This window comes from Chelonia mydas, chromosome 1 (assembly GCF_015237465.2).
Source record: "Chelonia mydas isolate rCheMyd1 chromosome 1, rCheMyd1.pri.v2, whole genome shotgun sequence".
In the NCBI taxonomy this organism is placed as follows: Eukaryota; Metazoa; Chordata; order Testudines; family Cheloniidae; genus Chelonia; species Chelonia mydas.
Window position 1 is genome coordinate 322,070,685 of NC_057849.1, and position 17,592 is coordinate 322,088,276.

At 43.0% G+C, this 17,592-nt stretch overlaps 1 protein-coding gene across 3 annotated transcripts in view; it reads right to left on the minus strand.

Moving 5' to 3' along the window:
- LHFPL3 (LHFPL tetraspan subfamily member 3) overlaps nt 1–17,592 on the minus strand; it is a 382,826-nt gene that overhangs the window by 40,796 nt on the left and 324,438 nt on the right. The window contains exon 3 of one of the 3 annotated variants that reach the window (XM_037889187.2): nt 10,452–10,479. The exons of 1 other annotated variant lie outside the window; for it this stretch is intronic. In XM_037889187.2, coding sequence (XP_037745115.1) covers nt 10,463–10,479 — 17 coding nt within the window. In that variant the 3' untranslated portion in view covers nt 10,452–10,462. Of the gene's footprint in view, nt 1–10,431; nt 10,480–17,592 lie in introns of all 3 variants that reach the window. One more of the 3 variants, XM_037889186.2, reaches the window with a different exon arrangement.

Sequence of the window (17,592 nt, forward strand, 5' to 3'; positions counted from 1 at the left end):
ACCTGGCACCGCATCTTCCCAAGGCAACACTTGTGTATGTGTGTGGGGGGCATGCAGGGTCACATGCCCCCCTTCCCAGATTTCTGCCAGGGTTCACACCAGAACATGGCCAGCAGCAGCCTTTTGCCACTCTGTGGGAGGGAAGGGATGGGAGCTGCTTCCAGTCTCAGGAGAGGAGGAGGAGGGGGGAAGGGATGACTTAGCCCTTGTCATTGCAGAGCTCATCTCTTCCCCACCCCTCCCACTGGAAGCAGCTTGTCCCTTCCTGCCTGCACAGTGTTGAAAGGCAGCTAACACCTCCAGGCTGCTGCTGGCCACAGACATAACCCAGCCACCTCCTGTCCCCTGGCTACAGCCTGGGCAGGAAGGGGTTAAGCTCTAAGGCTGAATTGTGCACCAGGGCCCAGGGAATCTGACTGCATGGGCTTCAGCGAAGCGGGCCAGAGAGGTGGCTCAGCAGGGAAAGGTGCCTAGGGGATGGAGGAGCCCCACACTCCCGGCAGGATCCAGAGTGGGATGCAGGGGGGTGGGGGTTGGTGAAGAGGGTGCTAAGCCCCTGCCCAGGGGGCTGCTGTGGAGCCTGCAGGGCTGGGGCATGAGCAGGCTGGAAATCACTTCCCTCCTGCCACTCCAGAGCTTAGCTGAGGGGCAGAGAGCCTTCCCTGTGACAGTGCTGTGCGGAGCTTTGGCATATGCAGGGCTTGGCTCCTCCTGGCCAGCGCCCTGGGCTGGAGGGTCTTGGGCTTTCCCGGGGCACTAGCCCAGCCAGAGGCAGTGGGGGAAGGAAGAAACCCGCCGGCCAGGCTGTTGATGAGCTGAGCACTCTGACCAGGGGCTGGTTCTCCGCACAGCGCTGGGAGTGGGACGCGCCCGACTGGGGGCAATATGGAGGAGCAGCGGGGTTGGGTGGCTGACGGGGCAAAGCAGGGAGAGGACAGCGAGAGGGGGAGCATGTAAAGGGCCAATGCATGGTGCAAAAGAGGCGACACGTAACCGGCCTCCACCTGGCACCGGCCAGCACTCACCAGCCACTGTAGCTCGCCACCAGTGCCGGCTGGAAACAGGATGGGAGCTGGGCCCTGCTGGACAAGACCTGGCATGCAGCAGAGGCTTCACTGATGGACTGGCAGGGGGAGCAGCCAACCCCACATATTGCATCTCTTCTGACCTTAAATTCTACAAATCACTGCTCTGTCTTGTGGGTTTCCTCAGCCTCAACCTCAACCCAGGAAGCAAAGGACATAATATAGATACCACAGACCTTGGAATGTATCCTATTCATGCACTATACCATTATGGACAGGGAAATAATCCAAAATCATGGTGCCAGATCACTCTTGGGGAGCAGCAGCCACTTAAGGCATTTGTCTCTAACTGAATGGTACTGGAATGTCGGTTAGGAACAAGGCTTCAAAGAATGACCTTGACCCAGACATACGAGACTTGGAACTTTGCTCTTTTATTTCCATTTTGTGAGCCTTTCCCACAGTTGAAATTTGGATTCACAATTAATAAGAAGTCCAACTTAATAAAGACTTCTAGTGTCTTAGAAATTTCACCCTCCAAATAAACAAAATTAAAAATAACCTCAAACTACTGCATGCATTTGCTAACTATTTTATGCTCCATTCTGAGAGCAGATCTGTCATTCCAAAATAACTACATCTGTCTGTTCTAGCTACTTTCTTCAATGCACCAAGATTGTTTCTACACAGTATATGTGTGCAACGTTCCCTCTATGCAAAGCACCAAAGTGTCTGATGGGTCACGGAGCTGTGGATTTGGTGGAAGTTTAGACCTTTTCTTCATGCAGCCTTATGTAGCATCTGTTTGTCGTACCAGTTCAAAGGGCATCTTGCTCGTATATTTTGTGCAACTGGCAGATAATAGAAATAAATCTAGGTGTTGTGTATGTTAACATAACTGAGAGCTGAGAACATGAAGAAAAGTGATGTGGTCTTGGAAGCAGAGTGACCTGGATGAATCTGTTAAGCTGTGGAAACTTCTCTACTGTTGTTCTGCTGAGCCAGTGTTAGTGAAAGGTCAGAGAAATATGCCCTGTTCCAACACCAGAGAGACTAAATCTAGTTCCTCTAAAGAAATTTTTACATTAATTATGTTCGCATCTCCTTATTGGTGGATAAGAGAGTGCAGGTGTCTCAGTGACAACAAGTACTAGAAACTTGTACTTTCCATATAAGAAATTATACAGGTTATTTCCAACATTACTATGAACTAACACATTTGCATTGCCATGTACTACTGCATAGTTGCCATGCTTTTCAAGGGAGTCATTGTATAATTCTCACTTTTGCCTTAATTTTCTGGTAAATTCTGTAAATACCTTCTATTGCCACACTCACTATAGACCAGTGGTCCACAAACTGTGACAGAGGATGTGGAAAAAGCTAATGTACTCAATGCTTTTTTTGCCTCTGTCTTCAAGAACAAGGTCAGCTCCCAGACTACTGCACTGGGCAGCACAGCATGGGGAGGAGGTGACCAGCCCTCTGTGGAGAAAGAAGTGGTTCAGGACTATTTAGAAAAGCTGGATGAGCACAAGTCCATGGGGCCGGATGCGCTGCATCCGAGAGTGCTAAAGGAGTTGGCGGATGTGATTGCAGAGCAATTGGCCATTATCTTTGAAACCTCATGGCGATCAGGGGAAGTCCCGGACGACTGGAAAAAGGCTAATGTAGTGCCCATCTTTAAAAAAGGGAAGGAGGAGAATCCTGGGAACTACAGGCTCGCAATTTTAAACACATAGTTCTTGGATGCACCTACTACCCCCATCAGTATAAAATAGATGTGCTTATTTTTGTTTATGAATTTTGACACACAATCAGAGCTTGCTTTCCAATATACAAAAATCTATTTTATCACAATTAACCTTCATTAGATTTTTATGACATCTCCCATCCATCTAATCCATTACGAATGTTGCCTTGAAGAAGTCAGAGGACTCACTTATTAATCAGAACCAATAATAACAGGCTGTTGCTGCCAACAATGGAATCGTTGTAATTCACATGTCTAAAGAGTTGTCCCTGAGCCAGGGCCTAATTTTCAAACTTGGGTGCCAACTGATGAGCCCCTGAATTAGCTCTTAGGTCGCTAAAACAGGCATGCAGGGACCGATGTTCGGGCACTCTCTTACAATTTTAAAATGCAATGCAGACGGAAGGCTGTTGAAACCATCCAATGACAGCCCCTCAGTATTTGACCAACCTGCGGGGATGCTGTTTAGAAGCAGTGAGAAAAGGGTTGATGTTTTGATGAGAAAAGGGAAGGGCCGATGCAAGGAGGTTTCATGCCCTAGGCGAAACTTCCACCTTGCGCTGCCCCCCCGCCACCGCCCTGGGGCAGCTCCCTGCCACCGCCCCCTCCCCTCGGCCCGGGGAGCCACATGCAGCAGCTCCCCGCCCCAGCTCACCTCTGCTCCGCCTCCTCCCCGAGCACGCTGCCGCTTCTCCCGCCTCCCAGGCTTGCGGCGCCAATCAGCTGTTTGGCGCGCAAGCCTGGGAGTGAGAGAAGCAGAGCGGGGCGGTGCTCAGGGGAGGAGGCAGAGCAAAGGTGAACGGGGGCGGGAAGCAGTTCCCCTGTGTGACAACCCCCCCCCCGCACCGTTACTTGCTGCAGGAGGCCCTCCCCGCGCTCCCCTGCCCCAGCTTACCTCCGCTCCACCGCCGCCCCCAACCACTTGGCGCCCTAGGCAACCACCTAGTTTGCCTAGTGGTTGCACCGGCCCTGTATCTGGGGTACCAACCCTCCAACAAATTACTGCTTGTTTAGCCAGTATTAACTCCTCTGCACGTCTGCAACCTCTCCTCCTTTGTGTGTGTGTGGGATTTGTTCTTGCTGCTGGTGGGGTTCACAGCAACCCATGGAGTTTTGCTGCCATGGTGAAGGGGATGGCCCTTGGTGAAGGGGGTGGAGTGAAGAGGGTTTTGCAATAGGCTTCCTGGATACCTAAACCTAGCTCTGAAAGCAGTGCTCATATATTCTTTGACGTGCTCAGGTTTGTACTTGAGGATATCTCAAGAAGTAAATCAAAGGACATTAGGGATAAATCTTTGGAAAAGAGTATATCAAAACTTTCCACAGCTGTTTTTGCCCTGCATCTGCTGTTTAGGGTACAGAACCCTCTGACAGTTCTGTGTGGGAGAAAGTCCCATGCCCTGATAAAACCATTCAGAGAAGACTCCTCATGTGGAATTCTGAGCTATACTGTTCTTTCCACAGGTATCCACACTTGTGCAGTCAGGGCAACATTTGGGCTGTTTGTTTCCAAATGGCTTAGTTTATCAGACATTTGATTCCACCACAAGCTTCCAGATTCAGATACGGAGGTCACCAGATTGTTTGTTTCCAGAATGGAGCTTTGTGTTGTAAAATGCCTCTGATATTTAAGTTAGCGCAGATAGGTTTATAAACCAATTAGATGCTAGTAGTGTAGTGAGAGTGTCTGTAGCCAATTGTATCAGCCACTGTGTGCTCAGCACAGCTAATACACAGCATTGAACTTCAGAAATAGTGTTATTGAGAAGAAATCTTGGCCAACACACCAGGATTTTCTCTCTCTCTCTCTTCAACCTGTACAGTCACTAGAAACAGGAAGTGGGGAACTCAGTGTAACATTTCAGCCAAAGGATGTGATCTCCAAGCTGAAATCCCACTCCCCCAAGTGATGCAATAGGTAGCAGTGTGAAGTTTGGGAGCTTCTGGCCCACAGCAAGCATGCCACCCACAAAGCCATGCTAAGGGAGAGACATAAAGACTTTGCTCTTCTGGTGAGTCATTTCCCACTTTAATAATAGATTCCACTTTCAGATTACGTTGCCTCCAGTGAGTTAGTTTTACAACAGCTGTGGAAACAAATTAAACAAAGTTTTGATATGCTCTTTTCCAAAGATTTATCCCTAGCATTCTTTGATTTCCTTCTTGAGATATCCTCAAGTACAAACTAGATGGAAGCAATATTTTCTTCCCCTTATAGATAAGCTGACTTTGAGCACCTCAGAGAATATACGAGCACTGCTTTCAGAGCTGGGTTTAGGTGTCCAGGAAGCCTACTACAAAACCCCCTAACGTGTTGCAGACTGAAGATAGCTTTATGTCTTTATTTCAACACAACTGTTTTCTCACATTTAGTGGACTTCCTGAGGATGGTTCCCTCTGCATTCCAGGGTCAAGAGTAAGGTCACAAAACCTGCTGCTTTTTCTTCCTGGCTAGCCCTGAGAAAGAAAGCTAGATGCTAAGGTGGTATGCTCTCCTTCCCGCATCATCCATCCTTTTTTTCCTCTTGTGAAATCTAAAACCATATCTGCCAGCTTTTTCATTCCAGTACCAGAGGGGGAACATTCTTGCATTTTTGAATATGGTAACATCATATAAGTTAGAGACGGAATAGTACTATTATAGCACCCTTTTCTATCCCAGAAAGTCAAGGATCATTCCCTACAGTACAGCCTATTTAGGTTTCTGTTAAGAATTTTGATTTGAAACATAAACCTGGTGCAGTACAGGTACATCGATGTTCCACTGGAACAGGTAAATGGTCTTTTTGTCTTCAATATTTCTCAGAGCACCATTTCCCCCTGAAAGCTCTGCAGTTAAGAAGTTGATCACTAAAGGTGAAACCATGACAGCAATTATTGTTAATAGGAATACAAAAAGGAAGTATGTTTAAAGATACGTCCCATGGGAACGTGCCCCTAAAAATCAGACTGCTGGCTAGCTAGAAAATCCTAAATCAACCATTTGTGTACAGCTGTATGTACACCAGTGCTGTGTGCTTACCCAGGTATAGCAATAAATTGCTAGCTTAATTTATTGACAGGGTGATAAAATGCTATTGGTTTTCCTAGGTTTCTTTTCCCTCCTCCCATTGGGTTATGTTGACAGACTGAATGCTAATTAACAGAGTAGAGAGGGACACCATGTGGTACCATAACAAAGAAAGGGCTATATTTTCGGCCTACCCTTCCTGGCAGCAGCCACATGTAGCAAATGCAACACCTGCTATTATCATGCTGTGCTCACAGAGGGTAGGTTGATCATCCCACTTTTCATTGTCATTAGGGATGTCATTACAGCTCTCACACAAAGGAAGTATGGTCTAGTGGTGGGGGACCAACATTGGGAATTTAGAGACCAGGGTTCTCTTCCATTGACTCTCTGGGTATTTATTTATTTATTTAGTGGCAAAGAGTCCTGTGGCACCTTATAGACTAACAGACGTATTGGAGCATAAGCTTTCGTGGGTGAATACCCACTTCGTCAGATGCAGCCATCTGACGAAGTGGATATTCACCCACGAAAGCTTATGCTCCAATATGTCTGTTAGTCTATAAGGTGCCACAGGACTCTTTGCCGCTTTTACAGATCCAGACTAACATGGATACCCCTCTGATACAATTTATTTAGCATCTGCATATTTGCTGAGCCAAACAATCATAGGTGCTGGAACTAAGAGTGCTGGGGGTACGGCTGCACCCCCTTGCTTGAAGTGGATTCCATTATATACAGGCCTTACAGTTTGGTTCCATCGCTCTCAGCACCCTCACTATCAACATTATTCAGGCACTCCTGCAAGAAATAGCATTCTTAGTGGCCAAGTGGAGCTCTCGGAGCCCACCCCTGAATTTTCGTTAGTGGGCACCCCTCAACAATGTGTATCATAGTTTGATCTGTGCTGCAGCTGCAGCTTGGATTATCTTGAACACCCCAACAGTGCTGGTTGACTGCACAGAGGCCTTGCTCAATCCGGAATTGGTTAAGAAGAGCCCACTGACAACGTGGCAGGTCAAAGCTGGGCAGGTGAGCAGTAGGGTCTATGACAAGAAACTGATTGGTGATTGATGTTAAATACCAGTCTTTCCACCACAAGGACTCTGCTATCACATCCTGGCGTGGCAACCTCGACCACTGTGGGTGTCATGATGAAAGATGTATAGCCAGTGGACTAAAAAGTCATTGAACAAGGGCCAATTTGGGTTTGCACATCCCTTCTCAAGCAGTTTGCCAGCTGCAATCTCCCTCCTGATGTAAGGGGGAGAAATGTGGCTCAGAACTGGAAGACAGGAAAGATGAGTCGGTCGGAGAATTCATGTGATGATGAGCATTGTTGAATTGAGTTGCATGTCTACAAGTTTGGTGTGTGCCAAATGATTACATACTAGCACACAGTACTCTGCTATTGAATATGATATGGCAAGGGCTGAAGTCCTTTAAGGTTGGAGCATCTGCTTCCCATGAAGAACCTGCCAGTTTGCTGAGAAGCTTGTTGCGTGTCTTGACCTTCGCTGCTGTCTTGCTCAAGTGGCTTTTTGTATGTCAATGTTCGATTGAGGGTCAGACCTAAATAAACTGGGTATGCTTCAGCCTCTGGCTGCAAAACTGGTGCCTGTCAAAAGTCATCAGTCTCCCAAAACCTGGTAAAGACCCAAACCAGGCATCAAACTACCACCTGATATCGCTGCTTTCTGTGTGTCTCAAGGTCTTAGAATGCCTAATTTTACAGTGAATAACACTAGAGGTGGAGAACATCTTGAATGTTGAGCAAGTAGGCTTTTGACAAGGTCGAAGCACATGTGACCAAGTACTTGTGCTAATCACATATTTATCAAAAATGATTTTCAGAGAAACCTGGAAACAGGTGGTATTTTCCTTGACCTCTCTGCAGTGTATGATATGGTGTGGCACATGGGTCTACCTGTTAAAATATCAAGAGTCCTCCCACCATGGCTTACTGATGCCATCGAACTGCTACTCCGAGACAGATGGTTGAAGGTGCATGTGGGTGAGAAAACAAGTGCTTGGAAAAAACAGAGGAACAGATTACCACAGGGGTCTGTTCTAGGCCCAACCTTGTTCAACCTGTACAGAAATGACCTGCCACCAGCCCAGTCATCTACGCAGACGACATCTGCTGCGGGCTACAGGCTCTGACTTTTTCTGATCTGGAGATGACCCTGAATGACGATGCTGCAGAGCAAGCCAACTACCGCAAGACATGGTGCCTTCAGCCTAGCACCAGCATGACAGTCTCTAGCACATTCCACCTCCACCATGCCAATGCTAAGAGGAAACTAAACATCATAATGAATGGCCAGAGGCTGAAGCATGAAGTATACTCTCTGGGTGACCTGGGGCAAGTCAGTTAGTCCTCTCTATAGCTCTGATTCAGTAAACCACTTAAGTTTGTGCTTATCTTTATGAAATCAGTAGGATTAGTTACATGCTTGAAGTTAAGAGCATGCTTTGTTGGATTGTGGCCAGTCTCTCCTTCTTTTTCCACTTTATAAATAAGGGATAATCTACCTCTACCACAGGGATGTGATGTGACACTTAATTTAGGTATGTAACGCGCTTTGAGATCCTTGGTACTACAGAGATGAATAGAATTGTAACAGGATTACTGTGCTGGTTCTGTCTCTGCAGTGCAGAGGGGAAGGACACTGTGACTCTGAGGAAGTGGAGAGTGGGCATGCAGTTTCTGCCTGGAGGAAAAGCAAAAGCGTTTTTAGGAGTCAGCAGCATGAGCAAGAGGAGGGGAGCTGCCTCACTACCCTCTTGCAGAAATAAATACATGTTCTGATTTCTGAGCTCATGCCTGTGCCTTCATTGCAGGGACTCTACCTGGTTTGGCTAACCTACAATGAAGAAAATTGTGAGGTCACAAAACAGTGTTAGTTATTCCCACACTTTTCTGTAATCCCCCCCTAGCATTAGCAATATCTGACAATAAGGCTCCCTGGCTTCTCTTGGGATGATTTCACAAGATAATCTTCCTTACTTCTCTAGAGTACTATTTTTACTGACCTATTTTCCCTTCGCTTTTAAAATGCTCTGTTGACATTAATTAAGGCTTCCCTAGCCTTGTTAGCTCAGTGATCTGTTTTGTTAGGGAATAAAAAGATGACCTTGCTCACTAGATGGGTTTTTTAAAGCTCTTTTAGTTCTAATCATTAGTGCCTTAAGGAAGAGAGCAGTAGTTCTCAAGCTGGATAACTGAGAAGAGCTGTAAAAACGTCATGTAGATGGCTGTCAAATTTCTAGTTGTATAACCACAATAATTTAGAAGGTAGACATAGTTCTGGTAAGTTATTCTGTTATCACACAATGTGTATTGTTAATTCCATGCACTTGAGCAATGTGTATGTTGTGGTGAAGTTGTACTTTCATTTAATGATAAAATATAACTATGAAACCCCGAGTGAGTAGTTCAACTGTCAGGAGTTGAACTGAGCATACACAGCATAACTAACTGCTTTTCACTGCTTCTATTCTAGTGTCCAAAAAGAAAAGAAACACGGAGCTAAGTGGCACACTGGGCTAGTGCACTGACCTGTCACCTCTGGTGATCTGCTTTCAAATGATAGCTTAGGGCACAATGAAAATGAGTTTGGTGGTTTCATTCAACTCCCAGCTTGTGCACATCACAAAACCATGACACAGTTTAATGTAAGTGGCTGTCTCTGCTCAAGAGAAACCCAGGATGGGAACAGCAAGGGTGTTGAAGATCATTAATGGGAAGCACTGGAGGAGCTGTGTAGGAAAGCTTGCCTGTTTCAGGGTAGTGCTATTAGTCTCAGCATCATGATGTTATATTCACTCAGATATTTTATAAAAGGTATTTTTTAAAAAAGGAAAATATAATCTCTTTGGCCAAGAATGATCTTTTGGACATATTACTGTGAAAGTACAATATGTTTGATTTCTACACAACAACCATTATATAAAGTAACACAAAAGTTACTCATTTTAGGGTAGAAGACTAGTGACAAAGCAGTCACATGGGAAAGGCTTAGATATATGTAGCAATCAGCCACACTAACGTGACTTGAATTCTATAATGGCCAATCTGGAGGGTTATTTTCAAGGGACAACCACAGAAGAGTTCACAGGATTATTGACACTTGGCCAGATTTTTAAAGTTATTAGGATGCCTAGTAGGATTTTCCACAAACATATAGGTGCCTAACATCTATTGAAATCAATGAGGTTGAAGTGCCTTGGTGCTTTTGAAAATCACGCTTGGCACCTAGATACCTTTAAAAATCTGGCCCATTGCTCCTAACTCATGTGAATACCAAATGTATGCTCTCTTATTTTGTGTTTCTACAAAACCTAGCCCAATGGGCTGAGGTCCTGATTGGAGCTTCTGGACACTATTGTAACAAATAATTTTTACAGTGCTTGCAGCTATGTTATGATAATTTGCCAAGGACTATTTTAAAAAGGGGGTATTTAAAACTACAAATCCAAAATTAGGAATATAAATATAAAATGAAATGCTTACAAGTTACTGAAACATGCTGCCTAACATCAGAAACACAAGACAACAGCAGAAAGCCATGCAACATATTTTGGCAGAAGCACACAAACGTTTTACAGCTCATCCCACTGGGTGCCATGCTTACACTTACATTAGTCAGTTTCATACTACCTTAGTTTGTTTTAAGCATTTCCATCGTCTGTGAGGGAGGGAGGGAAAAATAGAATGGTTAAGGTAAAATAAAATGAAATCTTACACATTGTTTAGTTGGTAAATGATCTCATTATTTTATTTAGTGCTAACAGTGTGGAGGGGATGAAGGAAATTATCTAGTGATGTGCTTACGTCTATTTTGCTAACCATAGAAATGGAGCTTTGTGAAAATCAAGTTGTGAGGATGATTCAGTGATGTACCAAGGAACCAGATGAAAAACTAAAATTTACAGAGGAAAACATGATGAAGACCGAAGAAAACCAAAATAAACAGCCTTGATCAATACTGCAACTTCTTCCGTTGTGACTGAAGTAAGACTCCTCGGAACATCTTTCCAGCAGTGAGCAATTTTAAATGTTGTGTCTGCATGAGTGCTTTAAAAAATATTTGAAAGAAAGATGTAACAGGAAAAAAAAATTACCACAAGCCAGAGTAATTAGTTGGATCAATGATAAAACCACACCTGAGATGTGTCCCTAAGTATACCCTGATCTATGTAAATCTTTCATGCTTTTGGATGACATGCGACAGCATTAAATTAAAAAGACATATTTTGGTCTTGCAGGTACACTGCTCATTGCTGTTAGCTGTGTTTTCAAAACAACATGTACCATTTTAAAGAACCCAAGCCTGCCAAATCCTTACTCATGCAAGTAGTCACAGTGCATTAGGTTTTAATTGTATAAATCTTTTGTGCTATTAATTATGCACACATGGAGGGCCTGTGATTGTGAGGTTTTAAGCTCCCTCAACTCTCATGAAGGTCAATGGGACTTGAGGATATGCAACATCTCAAAGGATCAGGTCCTCAGTTTCCCTATTTTATTTATGTTTTTAAGTATGCAGGTATTTGTATGAATACATGTAACCTGTGCATATGATGGAGACACTAAAAGTTACCCACAAGCACAGAATTTTCATGAGGAAAACTGTGAATGGAGATGTTTATTCAACATTATTAAACAATTAACGTCTGTAATAATGATGGAAGAGAGAGAAGTTTTCACACAGGAATTTCAAACTGAGTAGACAAGTGGCCTTAATTTGTAGTATTCAAGAAGAAACCTAGAAGGAAAAGTTGGAATAGATACTTTTGATGGAATAGACCAAGACAATCATTTCTTAACCAAGAACATAGATCAAGTACCAGTATCACTTTGACAAACTATGCTCTGTCTCCAAAAGGACGGAAGAGTTGGTTTGAAGTATCAGTTACCGTTTCAAACAAGTCAAAGACACACCAGAAAACATCTAAATCCATTGATTGAATGATAGATATGCTTCTAGTAAAAATAATATATTAACCTTCCCGAAGATTTATAGCAGATGGTAAGAAATGCATGAATTTGGGGTTTTTTTTAAGGACATAGCTGGATTTCTATTTTCGTGGAAGCTTTGACTTTGCTTATATTGCTACTGGTGTAACCTCCATAAAATGATGTATTGGCTTGCCTCCTATGTGCATATTATTTAGGCAATGAAACATAAAAGACTCTCTGATGTTGTTGATTAATGCATACATTGGTTGTATAGTGAGATACAAGGCAAAGCAGCTGTCTTGATTAAGAGGCTGAAAAAACCTAGAAATATAATACTGTACTGAATAAATGAAATTAACCAGCATTTCATGTTTCTTCTTCAATATTTATTTCTCTGCTTCTGTATTGTAAGTCTGGAGTTTAGAATTTTACACCTATGTAATACTACTTAGTCCCTTGACTCTCTCTGAATTCATTCCTGTTAAATGGAATTGATGCTGATTCTGTTCTGATTAAGCAGCAGTCATTACAACTCACTCTCATGGCACTAAAGTGGTATACTTGAGAGACAATCCAATAAAATTCCTATCCTATTCAGGTATGCTCTGACTAAGGCTCCAGTCCTTTAAATGAACTCATGCATATGGGTACTCCCACACTGAGTGGAGTGGTGCTCCTCATAAGTGTAAAAGTTATTCTCATGCATAAAGTGTTTGCAGGATTGGGGCCTAGGGCTGAACCTTGTTCACTTGACTGTCCCCATTTAAATCAAGTCAACTACTCATGTGGGTAAAGTGAGCAGGATCTGGCCCTAAGTGACATCTCCCGTGTCATATGTTGAACACTAAAGCCAATGCTTTGGGCCAAATGTTGCTCTCAGGGTATAGGGGGGAGGGTGTTTCCCAGTACAGCTAGACAGACACATGCTAGCTTTGCTCAAGCTAATATGCTAAAATTAGCAGTGTGGCCAAGTGGTGGTGGTGACTAGGATTAGCCACCCAAGCCCAATGCTGCCCAAGTCCCTGGGTTTGTGCTGAGGTGGCTAGCCTGGGCTGCTGCTGCAGCCACATTGCTATTTTTAGCTCACTAGCTTGAGCAGAGCTAGCGTGTGTCTATGTACCTGTGTGGACAGCACCCTCCCAGCTGCCATGTACATAGCCGCAGTGTCACCAGGATAGATCTGGAATAATTCTGCTGAAGTCAGTGGAATTAGTGCATATTGATACTGGAGTAACTGAGATCAGCACTTGGCATTTTATGTTTATATATATGAGCTGGATGAAATCTTGTTCTGGTTGAATTAAAATCTCCTTCAAACTGATATGTAAACAAGCCCTTCATTTAAGATAGTTGTAAGAAACAGTTAAGGGCCACACCTAAAACAAAGCCTAATAAGTCGGCCCAGGAACTAGCATCATGAGGATGGTGGTGTGGTTCCACTAAGTACTGTGACCAGGTGCGTGCGTGCATGTGAGGGAAGGGAGAACACACAGAAACGAAGAACAGACAAGAACACACACAGAGGCAGAGAAACCAAGAGAGCCAAGCGGGAGCCTGTGAGAACAGTGTGACCCTGAAAAAAGCTAGAAAGGGAGCTTTTGGATCTGGTGTTAACTAAAGAGGCTCGGGGGCTGGAAGCTAAGAAACTGCTCCTTTTGTTCTCGGTTCCTCCTGCATTTGGAGAAGCAGAACTTTGTACATTCCTTGTAAATAAACAAAGTTGCAGCAAAGAAAATTCCAGTCTCCCAATTTCTGCTCCTAAATGGAACATTTCCCAGGCTCTGAAATTTGACTAGCTGCTCAGGTCAAAAAGAGGCAACATAAGCAAACAAAAATGTAGTCTAGTTTTGGAGTGGTCATAATTTTGAGCACCCCCTCAGCTTAGGACCACAGGGGGAATTAATTACATTTATTAGAAGCTCTTGTCTCTAAAATAAGACATAGAGGGTCTAACTCAGTTCTCTGTTACATTGGTGTAAATCTATTTTTGTTTTTAAGCAACAACAAAACATCTGTTAGTGACGCCAATAAAATGCTCCATTATGTATATAAGAGTAATAATACCCTTCTAGAAGTATTGATGGCATCCTGCCAATGGGAACTGACAGGATTTAATACTACAATAAAACATGCCCTGTTGTGTCTTCTTAATTAATAGACTAAGTCTCCACTGATTAAGCATGGAGGTTATTTATAATAACCACAGCATAACCAAAAGGAAAATAATTGATTCAGTTGCTAAATTCCCAGGATCATGTGTGATTCATTTACACTTAACCCATTGGATCACTCTAATTTATCTGTGATTGACAAAATTAAAGGAAGAGGGTTTTTGGATAAGCATTTTTATTATAAGCACTATTAATCTTAAGAAATAGTTCCATTTGTGAGGGGACAGTGGAGAGTTAATGGAAATATGGCAATTGACACTTCTGCAAAGTGAAAATACTCCGACAAGACATATGAAACGGTGCCAGATCACTAACTGAAAAAAATCTTTGCTATGTTGAGAATGAGATGCAATTACTTAAAATTATACATCACAGCACAGCCCCTGTAAATTAATCTAGTCCTTGCATCCTCTCTTAAATATTGTACCAATTAATAGAAGTATATATTTAGATGAAGAGGCTGAGAGTTCTGCGTCAGTAGATGATGATGATAACTCAGCAGTACATCATCTGAATCTTTGGAAACTTCTATAGAGGCTAGATCTGTCAGATGAACATTTGTAGAACAAAATTTTAAGGGACTATTTTTGTAATATATAGAGAGTTTCAACAATACATCAGACTATACAATGTATCTATTTTAGAGTAGAGCTGTTAGCACATTTCTCTTGAACAATACCCTCTTTAGAATTTTTCAGACATGAACATCTCCTAAAATGAAGCCTGCCTTTGAACTGTTTTTGAAGATTTTCAACAGCAGGTCATCAGAGACACTTTCATCAGGTCCTCAAAGTACCAGTGAATGAATGACCCACAGATCCTCAAATGAGTAGCAGTTATGGTGAAAGGCTACCTTGACACCAGTGAGTACAATATGCATGTACTTCAGCAATATATAAATGTTATTCTGCTGTGTTAGGGCTTGATCCTGTGAGGTGCTGGATGCCTCCAGCAAGGTGCTGGGCATTTTCAACTTCCAATTCCAATGGAATTGAGGGCACCCAGGATTAGGATCTGCCTATTAGATTAATAAAATAATATTATCTGTTCTTACCTTGACGGTCTGTTGAAAGCCTTATTTGTATACTTATTCACTTCCCATCTTGACTGCTCAGTTAAGGTAACTCTTTAGTCTCCCTAAATCTCTGTCCCTTAAATTCACAGTGTCCAGAATGCTATGGCCAGAATACTCTCCAATTCCACAAAACAGAACCATGTCACCCTTCTCTCACCTTCACTGTCCTCCTATCCATCTCAAATCCAATTCAAAACTAGCACCTGGTTTTCCAAACTCCCCATGAAACAGGCCACCCCACCTTTCTACCCTTAGATCTACCTACTTCCCTCTCTGTTAATTTCACTGCTCCAGAACTGACTTCCTCTCTTCTCCTCCTTTTCCCCATCCTATAGACTTTCCACAGTTAGAAATCGCTCTCTCATTTATGATTCTAAGGATTCCTCGCCTACACGGAAATCTCATCCTCCCTCCAAACGACTCAGTGATTTCCATTCTTGAAATTCTGCCTGAAGGCCATCTTATTTGCTCTTCTCTATGGTTGACTGTAAATCATATTCCAAAAAAAAAGAAACCTATAAATTATGTGGACTCAGTCCAGCACTCAGTCAAAACGTCTATTGCAATCAATGAAAGTTCTGGCTGAATGAGAAGCACGGGACCAAATTCTATTTGTACATGTAGGCTTCTGTGCTCAGTTCAGCATTAAGATTCATACAGCCTAATCACTGAATTTAGCTTTGCTTTGGTTTTAAAGTAAATTATGAAGAGACATACAATTGGGTCGATTTGATTCAAGACATTTTGAGAAATCCCCAAATATAAAGGCACTCATCTATCACTATAGTCCTGTTACTGGAGCTATCCCTAAACAGAAGCAGTAGGCCGCCCATTTCTGTAATGTCATTTGCAGATTTGTCTCCCTTGAAACTGGTGCTTCCAAGAGGGACGCTGCCATGTGGATTGCCAATGGGAAGACATGGTAAAGTCAGTCTCCCAAATACTACTTTGACAGGCAGAACTCTGGGAATCACTTCATTGTGGATACAGCATTACAAAAATAAATAATAATGAATGGCATCCCTGAGTACCTCCTGCATATGTGGATTTTTGGGCACTGTGGAGCTACTCATGCATATTGCGGTCTAGAAAGCCGGACCTAACCCATAGCTACTGCCATCCTCCTGATGTTATGGGCCAAATTCTGACCCTGAATGTGCACAGAGTTGAATGGAATCAATGGAAGCCCCATGTGCGTCCCCCAAAGGCAGAATCTGGTGCCACATATGGTTGTGGACTTCTAAAGATCCCATGAAAATTACCAGATAGACCTGGTAATTTCACCAAAAAATTTATTAATTGATTTAATGTGGCTGGGAGCACACAGCATTTCCCATTATACTTCTGAGGCTCCCAATTCAACCATCCATCCATGTTCAGCAAAATACTTTCAGCACAGGCTTCACTTTAAACACATTCTTAAGTTAATGGAATTTAAAAACGTGAGCTCAAACACTTTGCTGACTAGGGGCGGATTGAAACATGTATTTAAATGCTTTGCAAGATTGGGGGCTTACATTCTAAAGCCTGGGCTACTTGCACTGCTAACGCTTGCGTGGGGATGAGAACATCTACCTCTGGGCTGTTACTCCCCTACTCAGTTTGTAGGTGGGGAATGATCAGGATACTGACTAACTGGCCCCAATATACCAGCCAACACGCTGGAGGCAGTACCAAGGGGTAATAATCCACACCACAACTGCCTGTCTAGAGCATAGGGGAAGCAGGAACCAGACTGTGATGCTTAGCGTTCCTGCCCTACTCCTGGGGCAGAGCAGCTATGCAGTACCCCTTCCTCAGGCTGGACTGTAAGAGTCCAGTCCAGTCCATAGTATTCAATTAGGGATCCTAGCACTGAGCACTCACATGAAGTCCTGACAGAGAAACATACCAAATCTAAGGGCACGTGTACACGGCCCTGCAGGTCAACACTACAGGGGTGTGAATAGCAATGTGCACCGAAGTGTTGTACTGTAACTCTCCTAGACTACTGGACATGGCAGGCATTGATCTAAAAGGTTCCTAGTTTGCATTAATGTACATACAGAGGAATTACAGCACAGCACTTTGGTACGCAGCACTATTTAATCCCCCTTAGTCCGAACTGCAGGGCAGTGTAGACGTTCCCTAAGTGTCAAGTTTTAGATTATATCATTTACTAGGTTTGCTGTGTTTTGAAATGCGTACATATATAATAGGTATGAATGAATTTGTAATTAGATCCCTTTTAAAATTAAGAATGGTACAAAATGATGCTGTAATGTTTTGAATAATATTTACTTACTTTTGAAAAAAACAATATATACATATTCTTGTTATACTTTTATTATAAAGAGTTTGGAAAACAGAGCTTCTACTTATTTTGAAAAAATAGCTTTAATAATACGTAGTTTACATATCCCTTTTCATTTCCAAACAAGTTATGAGCCTTATATAACTCATTTGATTAAAGGATGTGGAAACATCCATCACAATTTCTTAATATATGGACTAGTACAAGTATATTATGACTGCTAACATAAGGACTCAATTTAGAAAAAAATGTGTTTCTTATTTCCTCTCCCAACTACTCTTATTCCTGTCTCTTCAAGAT